Source organism: Hyla sarda, chromosome 3 (assembly GCF_029499605.1).
Source record: "Hyla sarda isolate aHylSar1 chromosome 3, aHylSar1.hap1, whole genome shotgun sequence".
Lineage (NCBI taxonomy): Eukaryota > Metazoa > Chordata > Amphibia > Anura > Hylidae > Hyla > Hyla sarda.
Genome location: NC_079191.1, coordinates 102,150,719 through 102,173,679, shown reverse-complemented (window position 1 = coordinate 102,173,679; position 22,961 = coordinate 102,150,719). Strand labels below are relative to the sequence as shown.

Genomic DNA, 22,961 nt, shown 5'->3' with positions numbered 1-22,961 from the left:
CGGGCCCGGCGTCATAGTGAAGCCGGGACCCGCCTCTAATAGCGCGCGGCACTGATCGCTGTGCCGCGCGCTATTAACCCTTTAGCCGCGCGCTCAAAGCTGAGCCGCGCGGCTAAAAACGAAAGTAAAAGTGCCCGGCTAGCTCAGGGAGCTGTTCGGGATCGCCGCGGTATAATCGCGGCATCCTGAACAGCTGTAGCACAGGAGGAAGGTCTCTTACCTTCCTTCCTGCAGTCCGATCGCCGAATGAATGCTTCAAGCCTGAGATCCAGGCTTGAGCATTCAATCGCCTAAAACACTGATTGATCCATTCCTATGGAGATGGATCAATCAGTGTAAAAGATCAGTAAATGCAATGTTATAGCCCCTTATGGGAGCTATAATGTTGCATAAGAAAAGTGTAAAAAAATCATTAACCCTTTCAATTATCCCTTCCCCTAATAAAAGTTTAAATCACCCGGCATTTCCAAAAATAAAAAAAACATTATGTAAATAATAATAAAAATAAACATATGTGGTATCGTCGCGTGCGGAAATGTCCGATTTATAAAAATATACCGCTTTTTAAACCGCTCGTTCAATGGCGTACGCGCAAAAAAATTCCAAAGTCCAAAATAGCGCATTTTTGATCACTTTTTATACCACAAAAAAGTGAATAAAAAGTGATCAAAAAGTCTGATCAGAACAAAAATGGTACCGCTAAAAACTTCAGATGACGGCGCAAAAAATGAGTCCTCAAAGCGCCCTGAACACAGAAAAATAAAAAAGTTATAGGGGTCAAAAGATGACCATTTTAAACGTATAAATTTTCCTGCATGTATTCATGATTTTTTTCGGAAGTGATACAAATTCAAACCTATACAAGTAGGGTATCATTTTAACCGTATGGACCTACAGAATAAAGATAAGGTATCATTTTTGACAAAAAATGTACAGCGTAAAAATAGAAGCCCCCAAAACTTACAAAATAGTGTTTTTTCATCAATTTTGTCGCACATTGATTTTTTTTCCCGTTTCACCGTAGATTTTTGGGTAAAATGACTAATGTCATTACAAAGTAGAATTAGTGACGCAAAAATTAAGCCATTATATATAATTTTAGGTGAAAATTTTTAAGAGTTATGATTTTTTAAAGTTAAGGAGGAAAAATTGAAAATGAAAAAACGGAAAAAGCCCGGGTCCTTAAGGGGTTAAACTTCATCCAAACTTTACGGATAAGGATGAAGTTGGGGGGGAGGTCTGGAGGAAGAGTCTGTGCAGCCAATTCTAACAGGTAGATGGGAGTCACATTACCAATGCGTTTTGAAATTAAATCGCCCGTACGCCCCATAGTAACAAATTGCGCCCACCTCCTCAGCTGTTGAACCTGCAATGCCAGGAAATATAACCACGGGTACAGGACAGAAAAACCACCCTCATCTTTACCACGCTGCAGCGTTTCAAGACTAATTCTAGCAGATCTGCCGTTCCAAATGAGCTCTCTATACAGGGCCTGAATCCTAAGAAAATATTTCATAGGGATCCATACAGGGGCGTTATGTAGAATATACAAAAACCGGGGTATGGGAACCATTTTTACGAAGTTAGCCCTACCCACCATAGAGAGGGGGGGTTTCGCCACGTAGCTACCTTCTGAAAACCACAATCTAGTAATGGAACAAGAGTGAGAGTAACGTAGTCAGATGGGAGGGCAGTAACAAATACACCCAAATATTTAAATCTAGAGACTATGGGGAGGCCAACCCTAGTAAGCACTGGCATCAGGGGGAGGGGATCGAGAGGAAGAAGCGTGGATTTGTCCCAATTAATAATGAGGCCAGAGTAACTACTGTAAGATTCAATAAGGGTTATTAAGGGTGCTAGGTAGTGTGGTGCGTTCCCCAGAAAGAGAAACATGTCAGCTGCATAAAGGGCAATGCGTTCCTCTAAATTCCCATAACAAAAGCCTTTGACATCTGGAGAGGTCCTAATTAATACCGCCAGGGGTTCTATTGCAATAGCATATATGAAGGGGGGAGAGGACACCCCTGTCGGGTTCCACGCCCCAGAGGAAAGGTGTGGGAGAGTAAGCAATTAGCCCAGATTCTAGCACGGGGAGCACCATATAGTAATTGAACCCATTTTAAAAAAACAGGCCCAAATCACACTCCAAAGAAAATTCCACTCGACACTGTCAAAGGCTTTGGCAGTGTCGAGTGATAGCACAGCCCTTCAAGCAGCATTCTCAGGCTGCAACTTCAAATTTAAATAGAGCCTCCTAATATTGTCAGCTGTTGATTTCCCGGGCATAAATCCCGCCTGTTCCCCATGGATTAAGGTAGTAATAACCCCCTAAGAGGTGGTTGGCTAAGACCTTTGCTAACAGTTTCACATCAGAACACAACAGGGAAATTGGTCTGTAAGAGCCCACAGAGTGTGGGTCCTTACCGGGCTTCAACAGCAGCACTATGATAGCTTCTAACATAGACCCTGGCAGGCCCTCTCCCTCCGCCGCATAACCTCTAGCAACCTGGGCAGTAAAACTTCCTGAAATTCTTTAAAGGGTAGCTCCCACCATCCTATTTTTTTTTCCTGTCCCTGCCTATTGCCAATCTATCCCTAAATCCCTCCCTGCTTTTAATTTTTCTTTTTACTATATTAAAAATAACTTTTTGTCTGCCTGGTAGCGTGCTCACTACCAGGCAGACTTCCCCAGCAGGCTCCACGTCACTGATGCCTGCTGGGGGGGACTTCTGCCCTTAGTTCATCTACACAGGGTGCCTCCAGCTGTTTCACCACTACAACTCCCAGCTTGCCCTGACATCTATTGTCTGTCAAGGCATGCTGGGAGTTGTAGTAGTGAAACAGCTGGAGGCACCCTGTGTAGATAAACTATAAGTTAGTGCCATGCGGCGCTACGGCGCTAGCCCGTTCCCTCCGTCAAACCCCCACCCGCCCGTCCCCTCTATCACAAACCCCCCGCCCGCATACCCCGTTCCCTCTTACTTACAGATACTGCAGAGTCCGGCAGCGGGCGTGCAGGGGCGGCGTCGACACGTGCGGGAGGAGTGGCCTCCCAGCCAGTGGCCGGGGAGCCAATGCGCTCGCTGTCTGATTGACAGGCAGAGAGCGAGAGCAGCCTAAATGAAAAAGGACTGATTTCCAGGCCAAAATCAGTCCTTTTTCAGGCGTGACGTCGCACCATGCTGCAGCCGGCCACTAGGAGGGAGACTCCTAGTGGCCGGTTTTCAAATGTAAATGACACCATGTTAATAAAAAAAAAAAAAAAAAAATTTGGAAACTATATTAGAGATATGTTGTAGTACATATGTACTACAACATATAAAAAAAAAAAAGTTGGTGACAGTGCCCATTTAAGATATTCATTAGGGAGTCCATCAACTCCCGGTGATTTCTCAGAGGGTAAGGCCCCAATGCACCTTCCAATTCTTCAATTGTAATAAGTTCATTTAGAACACTTAGGTGTTTCCCAAACGCGGTCCTCAAGCACCCCCAACAGGTCATGTTTTCTCGATTTCCTTAATCTTTCACAGGTGATATAATTCTGGTCAGTGAATCAGGCATCACCACAGTTCTATCACCTGTGAAAGACTAAGGAAATCGAGAAAACATGACCTGAGGACCGCGTTTGGGAAACACTTATCTAGAATATCTCCTTGAGTCTGCAACAATGCCGGAAGTGGGATGCCAGAACAAAATTGGTTGGTAGTGGCAGAATCATGTGTCAATTTAGAATAATATGTCTTCTCGTAAAAGGACACCAAAACATCCAGAATAGCCTTATCATCCTGAACCAGTGTCCTGGCACGGAATACAGGTGGAACCCTACTGAGCCCTAACAGTACGAGCCAATAGGCGGCCCATGCTCTCAAAGTAGCTCTGCTGTTGAAAGAAGCGCTTATTGTCTGCCATTTGTAATAGATGGAAGTCCAATAATGCCTGCAGGGACTGCCAGCTACCTCTGTTCAGATCAGAATGGTCTCCAAGGAGCTGGCCTTCCACCAAGAGCACCTGTTGCTGAAATGAGAGTTGAATCGCCCTATTCTTAGATTTGCAGGTAGTAATATCCCTAATAAGAATGCCCCGTAAATATGGTTTTAATGAGTCCCAAACTGAACCCATCGAGGCAGTCCCCACATTGATCTCAAGAAAGGTGTCAATATCGGATGGAACCGTACGGCCCACTGAGGAAATCTGAAGCCAAAAGGGATTCAGATACCACAGGGAACCCTGCATTCCAGGGTGGGAGGCAAATGTAAGACGTACAAGTATAGGTGAATGGTCAGAAAGATTACGGGGGAGATACTCCACCGACCCAATCAGGGGAAAAATTAAATCGTTGCCTAATTCAAGATCAATGCGGGAGAGTGTGCCATGAGAACTAGAATAACAGGAATATTGTAACTCCGTAGGGTGTGTCCTCCTCCACAAATCTGCCCATCCCACCTCCTCCACAAATCTAGCCAGACCTGTTGGTCCCGAAGCTCCAGACTTTCCCCTAACAGGAATTTTATCAAGGGTTGGGCTCAGTGGGTTAATTCAGGTCCCCGATCACCAGGAGCGGTGCATCGGGCAGAGAGGAAAGGAAAGATACCACTCTGTGCAAAGCATCGCCCGAGTATGGGGGAAGAATGTATAGCGCCACTAACATACATAGAGTACGGTTAAAAGTGCCATAGAGGCACACAAATCTACCCTCTGGATCAATAAGGCTAGAAATACAAGAAAACAAAATACTTCTATGAATGAGTACACTGACACCCCTAGCATGCAGGGATGTGGAAATCCTATCGCCTGACGCCCGGGACATGTAGTCCTACCTCCTGACACTTTGACAATGAGAAATCGCTTTTTAACATGAAGGGGACTTAATAACAGAAGTGACAGGACTAAAGTAATGTTCTCACCTATCTGAAGAGTTAAACTAACCAAAGGAGGCCATGTATTGTACAATGTCTCTAGATAGTGATGTCACACATCAGTTTTTTGAGGACTTCCTCATGTGCAGGCTGGGTTCACCTGTATCCGGCTCAGTGAACCCAGCCACATGGAAAACAAGCCTGTCCCTTAATTTGGCAATACATGATAGAAGCAGCAGGGGTACATTATCTTACGCACATTGGCTATGACTAAGAGACAGATGCTTAACAAAACATGCAAATTATTGTGCCCACCACTGCTGATGCTGTGGATTCTATTGTGCGTTACTAAACAAAGACTAAAGTTTACTGTGAATGACGCTATAGACCTTGTCTGCATTACATAAAACACACGTCATTGACTTACATTGGCTATTGCTCTCACTTCTGACTGAAGGTTTTTGTTGTACATTCCTATCTGAGTAAGGCTGGGTTCACATCACGTTTTAGGCAATATGGGGCCACATACCTGGGGGGAGCTAAAACCGGGCATTCCCGCATCCCTGCCGTATGCCGCCCATATGTAATGTATTTCAATGAGCTGACCGGAGTGAAACGCTGACTCCGGTCGGCTCATTTGTGCCCCGTATGCAGTTTTCCCACTGGACCTAAAACTGTGGAGCGCTCGGTTTTAGCTCTCCCCAGCCGTATGCGTTCCTTATTGCCTAAAACGTGATGTGAACCCAGCCTCATACACACACTGGAGTCTGAGTCCCTCTGTCCTATGGACCTCATGTGCCTATTGGGACTGCACAATTTGAGTAAAATGTGCAATTGCAATTTCCGTATGCAATTGCGATGTAATAAACAAATTGCGAAATCCCACAATTGCATGTCCAATTCCTCACATTACATTTTTATTCCCCCCCCCCACCCTCAACTTCACATTTCACATCTATCCACCCGTTTCATATCCATCCCACATTTCATTTCTCCCCCCCCCCCCCCATTTCACATCCACATCCCCTTTTATATCCCCACTCCCTCTTTTAAGCACACACCCATTTGGCATCTATTCCAGCCCCCCCCCCCCTTTTCATGTCCAAACCCCCATGTCACATCTCCCCCATTAATGTTGTGCTGGGGTGCAGGAGAAACATAAAAAAAAACCAAAAAAACTGATACTTACTAGGGCTGGGCGGTATACCGGTTCATACCGGATACGGTTTTTTTTCTTCTCCGACGGTATGAATTTTTCACCATACCGCTATACCGGTGGGGCCCCTCCCCCCCGCCCATGAATGAATTACAGAGCCCACGGCTCCGCTCTGTCAGGGGAGAGCAGGATGGAGCCCTCTGCAGTTTCAGGCCGGCTCCTCTCTGCAATCAGAGCCAGGGGAAAGCGCAGAAACTGCATCCCCTGGCTCTGATGTTTCCCGGAGCCCCGAGCCGGCTCCCTGCTCCAGTTCACCTCTCCCCTCTCTTCGCCAGTGTTCATAGCAAACGTCCGCTCCCCTTGGTCCTGTGGTGTAAGGCAGAGCATTACGCCGCATTTCTTCTAGTTCCGGCACCCGCTCCTGAGGCCCCTAGTGCACGCCGCAGGACCGAGGGGAGCGAGCACTTCAGGGGCGGACAGACCGCCTGTCAGGGGGCCCGCTGATCTTTGAAAGAGCGGCGGGCCCCCCCTCACACAACGCACGTGAGCAGGGCCACTGCTGCTCACTGTTCTAAAGTGGCCGTGGCGCATAACAGCGCAGTGGGCACTTTAGATCAAAATTTAAAATTCCCTCCTGGCGGAAGCGTCAGCATCCTGCGCTGAACGACGCTTTCCACCAGAGAGGATCCTGTGTCCAGGCGGGAAGCGCCCACGTTACTGCACTGATGACAGGGGCAATTCCCAGCAGCCGCATCAGCGCACAGGTGAGAAGGAGGAGGGGGGGGGGGTTAATGGAAGCAGAGGGGGTAATGGAATAAGGGGCAGGATAGGATAAATGAAAGGAGCAGGTTGGTTAATGGAATGAGGGGCAGGATGGGGTTAATGGGTGTAGGGGAGTTAATGGGTGCAGGGGGGTGAATGGAAAGAGGGGCAGGATGGGGTGAATGGAGAGATTTTCGCTGCCCCGACTCCTCATCCCCTGTAGTGCAGAGCTGTGATAGACAGCAGCTGGGGAGTATACAGTACAATGCTGTTTCCCCAACCAGTGTGCCTCCAGCTGTTGCAAAACTACAACTACCAGCATGCCCAGACATCCACAGGCTGTCCAGGCATGCTGGGAGTTGTAGTTTTGCTACAGCTGGAGGCACACTGGTTGGGGAAACCCTGATGTTCTGACACTTTAACAAGCCCCCCCCAAAATACTGTTAAATACCGTGATACCGCGACAATTTAAAAAAATACCGTGATACACATTTTTGATCATACCGCCCAGCTCTAATACTTACCTAGCCCTGGTCTCCCCGGTAGGTCTTCCACAGATCCCGTTCTCCTCCATCCTATCCGGTGTCTTATGGGACTTGCAGGACCTTCCGCAGCCAATCACTGGCCTGACACATGACACCGCTTTGGCCACTGATTGGCTGAGGGGGAGAGATCATGGAAGCAGCTGGTTGTCGGAAGCACAGAGAAGACATCGGGACCGCATGGAGAACAGGATCTGTGGCAGACCTACGGGGACCGGGGCTAGGCGAGCATCAGGTTTCTTTCCCCCGCACCTTTATTATTACCTAGGACAGTGTTTCCCAACTGGCGTGCCTCCAGCTGTTGCAAAACTAAAACTCCCAGCTTGCCCAGACACCCGAAGGACTTAGCATTTGAATTTCAACGGCGACCCAAAACCTACTTGCGTCATATGGTGATGGGCCTCTGCTGCAGCTAATCGCACATTTTCCTGGAGGGCAATCACTGAAATCGCAATACGATTGCAATGGCTATAGATTGTGCAGCCACAGTACCTATATGGCGATTCTGAGAATATATGTGATACAGCATCTGATGTAACGTGATGGCATTTGTTTTCTTGAGTGGTCCTATTTTATCATCTATAGACCACCACTTATTAACTATAAGCTGCCATTCATGCCAGTCTCAAGGCTTCTCAGGCTAACTCTATATTAGGAGCTTTCTGCCCATTTAATTCCTTAATAGTGGGTCTATGGTTGTTTATATCATGTGGCCTATGGTATATTTGGTAAGGTATACACTAGCACAGTGTCTCCCAACCAGGGTGCCTCCAGCTGTTGCAAAACTACAACTCCCAGCAGGCCCGGACAGCCAAAGGCTGTCCGGGCATGCTGGTAGTTGTAGTTTTGCAACAGCTGGAGGCACCCTGATTGGGGAAACACTGCACTAGCACATTATTGGTAACAATAATTCACCCGTGTGAAAGCAAAAAGATCAATGATCAGCAATAAAACTAACGTTTATCATTGTTATATCTTTATCAGTCCTATTGTAAACATTATCGTAAGAGTAGGGTCACATGTACCGTATTTTGCTGCTGTGTATTTTCATACCCATTGAAATCAATGCAACATATGCAGCTGACTGTGTTACCTGTTGTCTTCAATGGGTAGGAAAATTCTTAACAGCAAAATACGGCACGTGTGATCCTACCCTTAAAGGGGTATTCCACTAGCCAGCGTTCAGAAGTAAATGTTCCTAATGCTGTTTTTTCGCGCTGCAGGGGTTGGCCAGGCCACCTCCCATAGACTTGCATTGAGGGGGCGTGATGTCACGACGGGAGTGGCCAACCCCCACAGCGCGAAAACAGCATTCAGAACATTTTATTTCTGAACACTGGCCAGTGGAGTACCCCTTTAATGTATATGCCACTCTGAACCACATTTACGGTGGAGAAAAAACAGTGACGCACCGAGCCCAGCCCAGAGGAATCCTCACCCCTTCAGATCCACACCAATCCAACCGGCATTCACATTTATTGCTTTTCTTACAGCTTTTTCTTCTGAGCACAAAGCCTAGAACCAGAAATGAATGTTTCGAAAACATATATAATAAATATAAAAAATGGGGGAAAAAACTACAAGAAAGTCATGGATCACCTAACAGGTAGAAAAAAAAAATCCCGAATAGACGCGTTTCGGTCAAAGCTTTACTCAGACTAACAGTCTGAGTAAGGCTTTGGCCGAAACATGTCTATTCTTGTTACTGGCACTGTATAAATAAACATGGAACACTTGGCAGAAGATTACAGTGAGTGCCGGGATTTCTTTTCTTCCTGTGTACTGCCTTCCGCGTACACCACTACGGGACACGAGTGCCGACCCTTCCTTTGTTATTGATCACCTAACAGGCTGTGTTGCAGTCTAGATTTGTGTGTTTGGTCTTAGCATCTCTTGGAAAATGGCACCAAATACTCTTTATTTCTCCCCATAGATCCCCGAATTTGACAATCTTTACTTGGACATGAACGGGATCATCCACCAGTGCTCGCACCCCAATGATGATGATGTGCACTTTCGAATCACAGAAGATAAGATTTTCGCTGATATATTTCATTATTTAGAGGTGCTCTTCCGTATCATCAAGCCAAGGAAAGTCTTTTTCATGGCCGTGGATGGTGTCGCTCCGAGGGCAAAAATGAACCAGCAGCGAGGGAGACGTTTCAGGTAACTATCATTTTCTCTTTTCTTGCAGCCACTTTACTATATCTTCTGACTACTTAATCCAGTGTTTTCCAACCAGGGTGCCTCCAGCTGTTGCAAAACTACAACTCCCAGCATGCTGGGAGTTGTAGTTTTGCAACAGCTGGAGGCACCCTGGTTGGGAAACACTGCCTTAATCCATTCAAAACCAGTGCCAGGAAGACCATCTCAGGCCAGGTTCACATGGCAGAATGTCTGTGTGGAATTCTGCACGGAGATTCTGCAGCCGCAAAGCCTTATTGATTTTAATGGGATTCTGCTGCTCTGTTCACATGTTTAATATTTTGGAAATGCTGATTCTTGCGTCCGCAAAAACATTGAACATGTTTTTGCGGATCCCGCTTGTAAATGCATTGTCCTCTACGAGGCGTCGCATTTCTGAGCGGTCCTAACCCCGTCATGTTTTGCCGGCGCTCTGCTGTGGAATGAACATCACCTTACACTTTTGGTAGCGTCTTGCATTTGTTTGATTTGTGCTGTCTGACTCTTCCGGTGCTGAGCTCTAAAGAATGACACTGGAGGTGATGGTGTCATGGCTGCCAGTTGCTTACATTTAAAGGGGTTATCCACCATTAGGGGATTTTAGTACGTACCTGGCAGACAGTAATGGACAAGCTTAGGAAGGATCTGCGCTTGTCTTGGGGTTAAATGGCTATGTTGTGAGATTACCATAACACTGTGACTAGCTTTTTGTGAACTGGTATTTCCTGTTTGACTTTTTCTTTTTTGCCTACAAATCCCATAATTCCATTTTCCTCCCTCCCACACATCATCCACCCCACCCATTGAAACATAAATGAGCTGCATCCATTCAAAAGACCTGTGGTTTTCAATCAGGGTGCCTACAGCTGTTGCATTAGTTGTCACTGCTGTAACAGTAACAAGTACGTTGTGGACATATTATCAATTCTGAATCATGATGATGGACACAGTGTTAGTTTTCTTTTACTATTATAACTAGTGTTGTCGTTTTTCATTAGCAACCAGGTAGCTGCTTTTTATTTTAAAAAAAAGCCTCTGAAAAATGAGAGAAGCAATTGGATTGGTTGCTATGGGCAACTGCACCACTCTTCCTCTACTCAGGTTTTGATAAATCTCCCCCAATCTGATAACATGGACTCTCGCCATTTTATATGGAAACTGCATATTGGGAGCACTTGGTCGCAGAGTATGAGGTTGGGGGCGAGCCTTATATACATAAATCTTATGATGTAGATAATTGTCTTTGGAGCAATCTTCTAGGCCAGTGGTCTCCAACCTGCGGACCTCCAGATGTTGCAAAACTACAACTCCCAGCATGCCCGGACAGCCAACGGCTGTCCAGGCATGCTGGGAATTGTAATTTTGCAACATCTGGAGGACCGCAGGTTGGAGACCACTGTTCTAGGCTATTGTTTCCCAACCAGGGTGCCGCATGCTGGGAGTTGTAGTTTTGTAACAGCTGGAGCTACCCCTGCTTGAGAAACACTGTTCTAGGCCTTCAGTGGCGCATCAGAGCTATTCGCCTGTAACCTCGCCCTCTAATGATAAGGAGATAGTAAGACTTGTGTACACAGCACAAAAAACATTAAAGCATTAAAACTTTTTTTTTTTATATATCAACTGGCTCCAGAAAGTTAAACAGATTTGCAAATTACTTCTATTAAAAAAATCTTTCTCCTTTCAGTACTTATAAGCTGATGAAGTTGAGTTGTTCTTTTCTGTCTAACTGCTCTCTGATGACACGTGTCTCGGGAACTGTCCAGAGTAGAAGCAAATCCCAATAGCAAACCTCTTCTACTCTGTGCAGTTCCCGAGACAAGCAGAGATGTCAGCAAAGAACTCTGCTGCAAGACGGAAAACAACAACTCAACTTCAGCAGCTGATAATTATTGAAAGGATTAAGATTTTTTTAATAGAAGTCATTTACAAAGCTGTTTAACTTTCTGGAGCCAGTTGAGATATATATATATATATATATAAGTTTTTCCTGGAATACCCCTTTAATAGTCAGCCTGCTGTCTGTTCTCCAGATAGTAAATTAACATAAATGAAAAGTTCAGCATCCTTTGCTTAGTTACAAGCAGTGTACTAGTGCAGTGTATGGGAAGTAGAGATGAGCGAACTTACAGAAAATTCGATTCGTCACAAACTTCTCAGCTCGGCGGTTGCTGACTTTTCCTGCATAAATTTAGTTCAGCTTTCAGGTGCTCCGGTGGGCTGGAAAAGGTGGATACAGTCCTAGGAGATAGTCTCCAGCCCACCGGAGCACCTGAAAGCTGAACTAATTTATGCAGGAAAAGTCAGCAACCACCGAGCCGAGAAGTTCGTGACGAATCGAATTTACTGTAAGTTCGCTCATCTCTAATGGGAAGTGTAAGCAAGCAGCTGCTAAAATGGTGGATGGGAAGGATCACCGAGGCTTTCTGGGTTTAGGAAGTGACTAAAGGTCCTGGAGATGGTCCCTCCCATACACCACTTATTGGGTGTGTGTGTCTGAGTCCTGAACCTGATCTCACACATGTGTGAACACTGTCAGAGGGGAGTTGTTCTGAAGCAGATCAGCTTGGCTGTGGTATGTTGGATACTAATACACTGCACCAAAAAGACTGACTTCAGGATTGGAACTACAACATTTTGGGTGAGAAGTTCAGAAATTTATGTAAAGAACCTGAAGTGAAGGATGTTTAAATAGGCACTGTCATTAAAAGCAACTTTTGCTATTGTACTCCTTATGGTAAATAAAAAAAAAAAAATCTTTCTAATGTACTTTGTTTAACAAAAAAAATGAAGTTTTCTGTTTGTGTTTAAAAAAAAAAGCTGCCGGGGGGCGTGTCCAGCAGCGCATGGCGGCGGTCGCATAGTTCCTGTGCTCCGCTAACTTCTGGGCCTGATAGCGGCTACAAAGCGTGTCTACCCGACATCTCACCTGTAATTCCTGCTCCGATACCTCGGGGAATCCCCTGTCAGCACAGCCATGACCCGGACCAGAGGCAATAAGAAAAAAAAGCCCTATGAAACTTACGGCCTTCTTCCCGGCTGCAGACGCTGTCCAAGATGGCGCGGGCGGGCCTCCGGCACATCAAGCGGCGGCTCCTTCTCCTAGCGGCTCGGCATCCCCGGCTACCGGCAGTGCATCGCCAGCCTCTGCCTCATCCAAGGTGGATATTGACAGATACCAGTCTCCGGGGACTACTCCTCTGTCGACTCCCGGCGGATCTGCTGCGGCTTCAGGGATGCACCAGGTACGCTTCTCACCCGCAGCCCATGGCTCCCAGGGCACAAGTAGCAGAGAAGGGAGGGAAAATGGAGGGGCCGCCCTGGCTCCTATTACAGAGCAGGTTATGAGAGGCCTCCTGTCTGAACTGAAATGCTCACTGCAGGCGCACATCCAAAATGCGGTCTCCAGCATCCGGCATGAGGTTGCCTCCATAGGACACCGCACATCCCATATAGAAACCAAAATGGCGGAACTAACTGCTTCACACAATTCGGTGGTGGATCTCTCTAACTCCCTAGAGGATGAGGTTGCGGCCCTTAAACTGAAAATTGCAGATATGGAGGACCGTTCGCACCGCAATAATCTGAGGATTCGCGGTGTGCCGGAATCTGTTAAAACGGAGGAGCTTAATGGCTATGTAACTGACTTCTTCAGTCTGCTTTTACCACAAGCTTCTTCACTGGATTTACTTGTTGACAGAGTACACAGGCTCCCTAAGCCTAAAGCCCTCTCTAGTTTGGTCCCACGAGATGTCATCCTCCGTATGCACTTCTACCACATTAAGGACCAACTGATGCAAGCGGCCCGGGCGACTCCTCCACTGCCGGAGAGATTCGCGGGCCTCCAGCTGTACACGGATTTGTCCGCTGCTACGTTAGCTCGGAGAAGAGAATTTAGTGCTGGTGCTAAACTGCTGAGAGACCATGGCATACCCTACAAATGGGGTTTTCTCGTTAAGATGATCGTGACCCACAATGGCAGCAAGACAGTGGTCTCCTCTCCTGAAGACTTGGAACGCCTATGTGGTGACTGCAACTTACCTGCCCCTGCTTCGTCCTCACCGCGTTCTGTTGGAGCTTCACCTGTCCGTGCTCTGGAGGAAGAGTGGAGTGTTGTCACCAACCATAGGCGAAAGAGCAATAAATGACACTGCGGGACATTTTTTTCCCTTTTTCCTTTTTCATCACACCCTGGTCCGCTGGGATGGGCAGGGATGTTTTGCACTATGATGTGGATGCAGACTGCCTTTACCGGTTCTCCTTATGGTTATTGTTAAGTTGGGGTCTACATTGACATTTTTTTTTTCAGGCCCGGCTGCGGACTTGCCTGGCCGAGTTAGTCCCCTATTAAGGCTCACCACATGGCCTTTATGGTACTGCTTCTCTGTGTTCCTGTATTTCCCCTGTTTTTGTTTGTCTCGTTCATCCTGTTCCCCTGTTGTCTGTTTGGGTATGTCCGACCTGTCACTTATTCCTTATGCGTTCTTCAGTGCATGTGTGTTTATATGTTCCTGATGTGGGGGGTGCACAGAGGTGGGAGATGTGATATGCAATGTAACCTGTTTAGGAGGCTTCAGCATCTGTATGTACATAACCATGGTTATTGAACTGATCTCTATTAATGCCAAAGGGATTAACTCCCCGTTTAAGCGTTCCTTGTTGTGGAAGGAAGCGAGGCGCTTAGATGCGGATGTACTATGTGTCCAAGAGACACACCTGAACCTGGAAGATGTGGGTAGGCTTAAGCACAAACGTTTCCCCCACGTGTTCCATGCTCATGCCTTAAACAAAAAGTGTGGTGTCTCTATTGCCATTCGTGACTCCGTAGCTTTTGACTTACAGACAGTGGTCATCGACAGTGGTGGTAGGTACATTATACTGACATGCTTACTTAATCACACTCAATACACGTTTGTGGCCCTGTACGCTCCGAATAGGTGCCAATGCACATTTCTATCGACCCTGCTACGCAAGGTTGAGAAGATGGCGGTTGGTCATGTTCTCTTATTGGGTGACTTTAATATGACTGTATGGCCTCAGGTAGACTCTACTGCTGTACACCCCAGGGCGGGACAGACAGGCTTTTTTTCCCTGATTTCTCGGTACGGGCTCTATGATGCGTAGAGAGTTTCACACCCCACCGAAAGGGATTTTACCTTTTATTCCACTGCCCACGGGTCATATTCCCGTATTGATAATATCCTCACATCTAAGTCACTATTACCGTTGATTATACGGACCGAAATCCTGCCTATTGAGTGGTCGGACCACTCTCCGATTAGTGTTTCGCTTAGAGAAAAGTTTTTGCAGCACCTGGTCTCTGTCTGGAGGCTTAATCCCATGGTTCTCCATCACACGGAATACGCAGAGGCTACTGCCGCTGTTATTCCTGCCTTTTTCCAGGTCAATGACAGTGGCGACGTCTCGAACCCAATGCTCTGGTGTGCATTTAAGGCCACCATTAGGGGTCACTTCATTAGCCAGACTGCCCATGATAAAAAGATGAGACTTGCTCGCACTTTTGACCTGCAACAGAGGCTAGCTGACCTTCACCGTAGTAATAAAGACTACTATTACCCGGCGGTGGCTGCTGATATCTCCCAACTCCAATCTGAATTGCACTCCTTTTCCCTACACTCCTATGAACTGGCCCTGCGTAGACTAAAGATGTCCTATTACTGGCAAGGCAACAAAACTAGCTCACTCCTGGCTAAACAAGTTAAAAAGAGGAGAGCGAGGTCGAGGATAGCTTACTTGACTGATCCCCGGGGAGCCAAGCAGGCGGACCCTCAGGGAATTGCAAACTGTTTTGCTGCTTAGTATGAGCAGCTATACAATTTAAGCTCTGATGCTGCCATACCCCAACCGTCGCCTGCGGCTATCTCTTCGTGCTCTTAAAAATGGCAAATCTCCTGGGCCGGACGGCATCACTAACGACTTTTATAAGCGGTTTGCTGAGTTGGTGGCTCCGTACCTGACCAGGATGTTTAATGATATTGCTGGGACTGGCTCCCTTCCTAGGGAAATGTTAGAGGCCTTGGTGGTTACCATCCCCAAACCGGGTAAGCGGCCTGACGACACGGGTAGCTATCGTCCTATTTCACTGCTAAATGGTGATATTAAGCTGTATGCCATGCTGCTCGCTACTAGGTTGAATATGTGTTTACCATCCCTTATCTCCAGAGACCAAGTGGGATTCATCAGAGGACGGCAGACGTTAGATGGCACGAGACGCTTTCTAAATTTGATAACCAAGGCCCAATCCGATTGAACGCCTTCTCTTCTCCTTTCTCTGGATGCGAAGAAGGCGTTCAATCGGGTACATTGGGGATACCTTAGAGAGGTACGGCATAAATTCAACATCCCCTCTCACTTTAGTATGGTTGTTATGGCCCTTTATACATGCCCCTCGGCGAGAGTATTCTCCTCTGGAGCGCTCTCGGAGAGATTCCCTCTGAGTAATGGCACACGACAGGGCTGTCCCGTCTCCACTAATTTTCACCCTGGTCATGGAGCCTTTTGCTCAACATAGAAGGGCGTCGTCGGAGATTTCCGGGATAACAGTTGGTCGTTCGGACCATCGGATCGGACTCTTCGCCGACGACGTCATTATATGTCTCACCCACCCTCTGAAGTCCCTACCTGCAGTGATGGACATTATTGATAGATTCTCCGGGGTTAGTTATTATAAACTAAACGCTTCGAAGTCCAGTATTATAGCTCTTAATATCCCCGAGGAGGTTGAACGTGATATTAGGTCCAGGTACCCCTTCAATTGGGAAATAGATCAGATCCCCTACCTGGGTATAACGCTAACTTCGCAACCCCGCAAATTGATCCCTGTCAATTTCACTTTGCTCAAAACTCAGATTAGTAAAGATCTAGACGGTTACTCCCTACTGCCTATCTCGTGGGCTGGTCGTATAGCCACGACAAAAATGATGATCCTGCCCAAGATCCTTTATTACTTCAGAAACCTCCCAGTAGTGGTCTCGGCTTCCTACATAGCTCAACTCCAGAGGATGCTACTGCAGTTTATTTGGGCAAGTAAGAAGTCTAGAGTGAGGGCGTCTCTTTTATACCAGCCGACCAGTAGAGGCAGGATGGGGGTCCCCAACCTGCGGGCCTATTACCAGGCTGTTTTGCTTGATCAATTGAAGAAATGGTGGTGGCAGGCTGATTCTCCACACTGGGTGGACATTGAGGCTGCTCTTCTTTCCTGTCCTTCCCTCTTCCGCTTCCTTTGGACCTTACGCTTCAATCCTACTGCTTCTCCCTCCTCCTCATACTCTACTATTGCAGCGGCGGTTCGGTTGTGGAGCAAATCCAAAATTAGCAAAGTACTGCTCCCCCCTCCGGGTACAACATATCCCTCTGGCAGCAATTGGGGACTACTTACCTGACATTGACTTTAGCACTGGACTGCTAAAGGCATTACGCTTACCTCAGACATAATGGTGGAAGACGGACTTGTTCCTTTTGCTTCTTTGGTCACTACATTTGGCATATCTAATAAGGATTTTTACATGTATCTCAGATTGCGACATTTCCTTGACTCACTTCGGTGGCCGACGCCTACACTTAAAACGCCCTTTGAGTGTCACTTTCTTAACGGGGAGACGTTTAGAAGGGGTATCACTGTGGGTTACGAAGAGATCCTCAGACTTGATATGCCAGAGCGACATGGGTTCCGGGATGCTTGGGAGGGAGACTTTTCCATGTCCTTCACTGACGATCAGTGGGAATATGCCATGTCCCTACCCAAGAAGTGTTCCCGGTGTGCCTCCCACTTCGAGGCTTTCCGTAAACTGTTGTACAGATGGTACTACACCCCGACTAGACTAGCAAAAATCTACTCCTCTGTTCCCTCAGTGTGCTGGGGGTGTGGGAATGGGGAGGGTACACTGTTGCATGTATGGTGGACCTGTCCGCAGATCCAGCCACTATGGGAAAGGGTCAGGGGTCTGATAGCTAACCTGATTTGTGTGCCATTCGCTTGGGGACCAGAGGTGGCATTTTGACCCTGAACGTAGACATATTGCCTCCTACTTCTGTGACTGTGCTGTTCCACGTTCTCACTGTAACAAGGACTGCCATAGCTAGATGTTGGAGATCTAAAGATTTGCCGGATATCCACGCAATTTGGAGGATGACTTGTCATAACTTGATCATGGAGGGTCTTATTGCTAGGCGTTTGGGCCTCCCCAAGTCACGGATTGATCTGTGGTTCGAATGGGAAACGACACTCAAAGCAATGATTTAGGATTTCTTGTTTCCGTTGCCCTCGCTACATATTGCTGATTACTGCTTGATGTACTGCCTAACATTGATCTATGTGATATTGGGTTGGATAATACTTCTGTTTCTGTTTGATTGTTATGTTTTTTTTTTTTTTTTTGTCTCCTTCTGGAGGCTATCCTGTTACCTTTTGAAATTGAAAATAAAGTATTTAAAAAAAAAAAAAAAGCTGCCACTAGGTGTCTCCCTACTTGTGCAGAGCACATTTCCTCCCATCTTTTGCACAGACTATGCTTTTGTCAGCATAAAAACATGTATCTGTTCAGAAAATAATCTGAATGTAGACATTAGCTAAGTGTTTTCCAAATGACATGCCTCAAGCTGTTGCAAAAGTACAACTCCGAGTATGCCCGGGCAGCCAAAGGCTGTCCGGGCATGCTGAGAGTTGTAGTTTTGCAACAGCTGGAGGCACCCTATTTGGAAAACACTGCATTAGCTAACTATGTTCAAGCTATTGAAGTCAATGTCATGCCTACAAGTGCTTGAATATGTTGGCATTCCATTTTACTGCCGCATATGTGCCTTTTGAGGGCACATATATGTAATATTTTTTATTTTATTTTTATTTATTTTTTTCATTTATTTTTTAATTTTTAAACTAAGAATTGGAACAATAAAGCTCAGTGCTCAGAAAGTTTACCAATAGTTGGTCTCAAGCACAATGTCAAATATGATGTCCCTTTTCTATCCATGCAGTTATATGCATACATGGCCTAAAAATATCTCAAACCTTAAATGGGCACTGTCACCAACTTTATTTTTTGATATGTTGTAGTACTTATGTACTACAACATATCTCTAATATATTTTCATTATTTATTTTTTCATTTTGAGGGTGAATTTTACGTTTAAAAACCGGCCACTAGGGGGTCTCCCTCAGAGTGGCCGGCTGCAGCTTGGCGTGACATCACACCTGAATTTGGACTGATTGCGGCCGGGCAATCAGTCCCTATTCATTTACACTACGCTCGCTCCCTGCCTGTCAATCAGATAGGCAGGGAGCGAGCGCATTGGCTCCCTGCAGGGTATGCAGCGGCGGCGGGTGTAGCGCCGCATGGCACTGAGTTTTAGTTCATCTACACAGGGTTCCTTCAGCTGTTTCACTACTACAACTCCCAGCATGCCCTGATAGACAAGTGATGTCAGGGCAAGCTGGGAGTTGTAGTGGTGAAACAGCTGGAGGCACCCTGTGTAGATGAACTAAGGGCGAAAGTCCCCCCCCCTCCCCCTGCAGGCATCAGTGACGTGGTGCCTGTTGGGGAAGTCTGCCTGGTAGTCGGCACACTACCAGGCAGACAAAAAGTTATTTTTAATATAGTTTAAAAAAAAAATTAAAAGCAGGGAGGGGGTTAGGGATAGATGTGCGATAGACAGGGGCAGAAAAAAAAAATAAAGGATGGTGGGAGCTACCCTTTAAAGATACCCATACCCCTTAGATGGCTGTTGGACAAACACTCTTGTCTGACAGCTGTTTCTCCCAACTCACTCACTCATGTATTCTTATTTGGGAGAGGACAAGAAGCTGCTGCCAGACACCCCTGGCAGGTTATCTCCCACGAGCATAAAGGATTAAATATTTTGAGATCCAACAAAATAGATAATTTGGCAATATGTATGACCACCTTAACTTAAGACATCGGCCCCTGATCTCAGTGGAAGCATCTGTCATGGAGGGACAAGTTGTGTGATTATGGCAGCATGAACTTTTATAACAGATTCTCTATGGAAGCAGTCAGCCTTGTAAGAAGATTCTGTGGGAGCTTAAGGGCAGGTCCTACTCTGACAAGCTGTGACCATTGATCTCTATGTACACAGGCTTCAAACCATAAATGTACCATGGTCTACTCGTGGAAAGGTGTTCAGAGGTCTTAAAAGGGTACTCCGGTGGAAAACACATTTTTTATTATCAGCTGCTGCCAATAGGGGTGTTCAGATACCGATACTAGTATCTGGGCCGATACCAGGTATTTGCATGGTATTGGGGACTCGTTTAATGCCCCTGATACCAAATCCAACACCTGCTGCAGTGCGGTGTCCTCCCGTCAAATGCCCGCTCCGCTGCCCCACTCTCCCATCCTCATCATGGCGTTGCATGGAGGAGCATTTTACACACGCGTCACTCAACCTCCTCCACTGCGCCCAGTGTAACGCTATGGAGAAAGCAGAGTGACGTGTATGTCACATGCTCCTCCATAGGACTCCATGATGCGGACGGGAGAACGGGGCAGCGGAGCGACAACACCCGACAGAGGACAGCCGCAAGTGAGCAACTCCCAGGGGCACTACCGAGGGTGTGGTAGTGGGGGCTGCTGTCTACAAGGGGGGTGCTACTTATGTCTGCAACTATATATACTACCTACAGTCACCAGCACTAACTTCAATTTAAAGGTAGCTAGTGCAGGTGACCCAGTTTATACCACTGCTCACCATGTGAACATCAGCGCAATTGCTCCGGAGACTTCTGTCTTGCCAACCAATGTAAATTCCCTGTTCTGTCCAGTGGAGAAAAGAGAAATCTTTGCTCATACTACAGCAGCCTCCTCTATTGCACACATCAAGGAACCTACATATCAGCACGGTAAGCAGCGCCAGAAACCAATTCACCCTGGTGTCATATTCCCTTTAACCTGTTGGGGACGGAGGGCGTACCTGTACGACCTTCGCCCACTCCCATTCTATAACGCGGGGCCATGGTTTAAAAAAAAAAATAAATAAATGGTATCAGGACATCCCTAGATGCCAGAAAGTTAAATGGATTTGTAAATTACTTCTATATAAAAAAATCTTAATCTTAATCACCTGCTGTATGCTCCACAGGAAGTTGTACTCCTTTCTGGAGTTCTTTTCTGTCTGTCTTTTCTGTCTCTGCTGACACCTCTGTCCATGTGAGGAACTGTCCTGAGTACAAGCAAATCCCCATAGCAAACCTCTCCTGCTCTGGATGGTTCCTGACATGGACAGAGGTGTCAGCATAGAGCACTGGGGTCAGACTGAAAAGAACTCCTGAAAGAAATACAACTTCCTGTGGAGCTTACCACACGTGACAAGTACTGGAAGGATTAAGATTTTTAAATAGAAGCAATTTACAAATCTGTTTTAACCTGTTAAGGAGCAAGGGTGTACCTGTATGCCCTGAGACCGCTCCTTTTCTATAATGTGGGGCCACAGTGTTCCAAACACTGAGCAGCGGAGTACCCCTTTAACACTGGGTAAATTTTAATGTGTATTTGACAAGAAAATCCTTGTTAAATCTGCAGTCTGTCAAGTTATCCTAAACCATGCCTCTCTTGCCAGGTGTTGCAGAAAACAAAAAAAAAAAATTATAATAATATGGTACACAGCATTTATGCCAGTTTTTGGGGCAAATTGTGCCAGAATTCTGCATTTTCAATAGTAAATCTGCCCCAATTTTTTTTTGTTTATCTTGAGGATTGTCCTCTACCAGTGATCTGTGAAGGTTTTCACGGATGGCTGTTAATAGGTCATAGTAATATATCATCCACCATATCGTTCTGGGAATATTCCACCCCAGCCAAGCGCCATGTTTCTTACTGAACGGTGACATTTTTTTTCTGTCACATCGCAGATATTCATATTTTAAGGCAGGGTTTTGCCTTCTGAACGTCCAAAAACATCCACGCTCTGATTCCTTTACGCCACAGTCACTAATCCCATATATAATGCATGTCCTGGCTCCAGTGGGAGAAGTAACAGAATGTGAAGAATCTTCCGTACCCACTGATCTGTCGTATTCACCAAGCAGCAGCCGCAATTTCTAAGTTAAAGTAGAAATCCACTCTGTAGTTTCGTACAGCTGCTCAGAACAGGACATTGCACTTGTTGTATTTATTATATCAAAGTACATTTACGTTTTTATTGAACACTATATGGGGGAGATTTATCAAAACCTGTAGAGAGACAAAGTTGACCAGTTGCCCATAGCAACCAATCAGATAGCTTCTTTCATTCTTAACAAGGCCTGTGAAAAATGAAAGAAGGTATCTGATTGGTTGCTATGGGCAACTGGTCAACTTTGCCACTCCACAGGTTTTGATAAATCTCCCCCAGTTTGTTCCTTTTTATATGTCATTTTAAGCCTCTTGAAATATTCGCTAGTAAGAACATAAATATAAAATGCTGAGTACCCGGCGCTGCCCGGTTTTTCCTACCTTATCCTTGTGGGGGGGGGAGAAATGGGGGAAAGCAACAGAGGAGGAAGCTTTTGTCCTCATATCATGTCCCAAATTCCTGACCCCCCCCCCCCCCCAAAATTCCCTCCTCAAAACCCCACCCCAAGTCCCCTCCTCAAAACCCCACCCCAAGTCCCCTCCTCATATTCCAACCTCATATCCTGTCCTCATATTTTGTTCTCATATCCCATCCCCATATCTCGTCCCCAGGTGGGGCTGTGTTGTGGTAAAGATATTGTAAGCGGAAAATAAAAGGGGTGTGGCTTAAAGGTGGGTGTGTCTTTGTGAGATGGGGGTGTGGCTTACCAGCCAGACTGACACATTCACCAGGAGATGCAGAGCGGAGCTTGTGGTGTAAGGCACCAGAAGTCTTATATACTTGCATGGGACTTGAAACAAAAACCCCATCCTTCACATGTGGGGTAGGTTAGGGTTAATTTAAGTATTATATATTTTTATTTGACCTACAAGTAACATGTGACCAAGTATTATCTAAGTATCTCCAGCCGTACGGAAGTAGTGCTGGATTTGCATTGGACTTTAAACAAAAACCCAGACCCTCGCAAATGAGGGTAGGTTTTGGGTTAAATTAACTATCCTATATTTTTAGTGGACATATAAATAACATGTGTCCAAGTATTATCGAAATATCTCCAGCCGTTGGGAAGTTATGCAGTAACATATGTTTCCCATAGACTTGTATGGGATTTTAAACAAAAACCAGACTCTCACAAATGGGGGGTGGGTAAGGGTTAAATCACCTATCCTATGTTTGTTGTTGACATATAAGTAACATGTGACCAAGTTTCATGTTAATATCTCCAGCCGTTTGGAAGTTATGCAGGAACATATATTTCCCATAGACTTGTATGGGACTTTAAACAAAAACCCCGCCCCTGGCAAATGGGGGTGAGTAAGGGTTAAATCACCTATCCTATGTTTGTTGTTGACATATAAGTAACGTGTGCCAAGT

The 22,961-nt window shown here is 46.1% G+C and overlaps 1 protein-coding gene across 2 annotated transcripts in view; it reads left to right on the top strand.

Annotated features, from left to right (window-relative positions):
• The window catches only part of XRN1 (5'-3' exoribonuclease 1), a 100,433-nt gene that overhangs the window by 5,319 nt on the left and 72,153 nt on the right, over positions 1–22,961 (top strand). For both annotated transcript variants that reach the window (XM_056564798.1, XM_056564797.1), the window contains exon 2: positions 9,253–9,485. In XM_056564798.1, the coding sequence (XP_056420773.1) occupies positions 9,253–9,485 (233 nt within the window). The remainder of the gene's footprint in view (positions 1–9,252; positions 9,486–22,961) is intronic.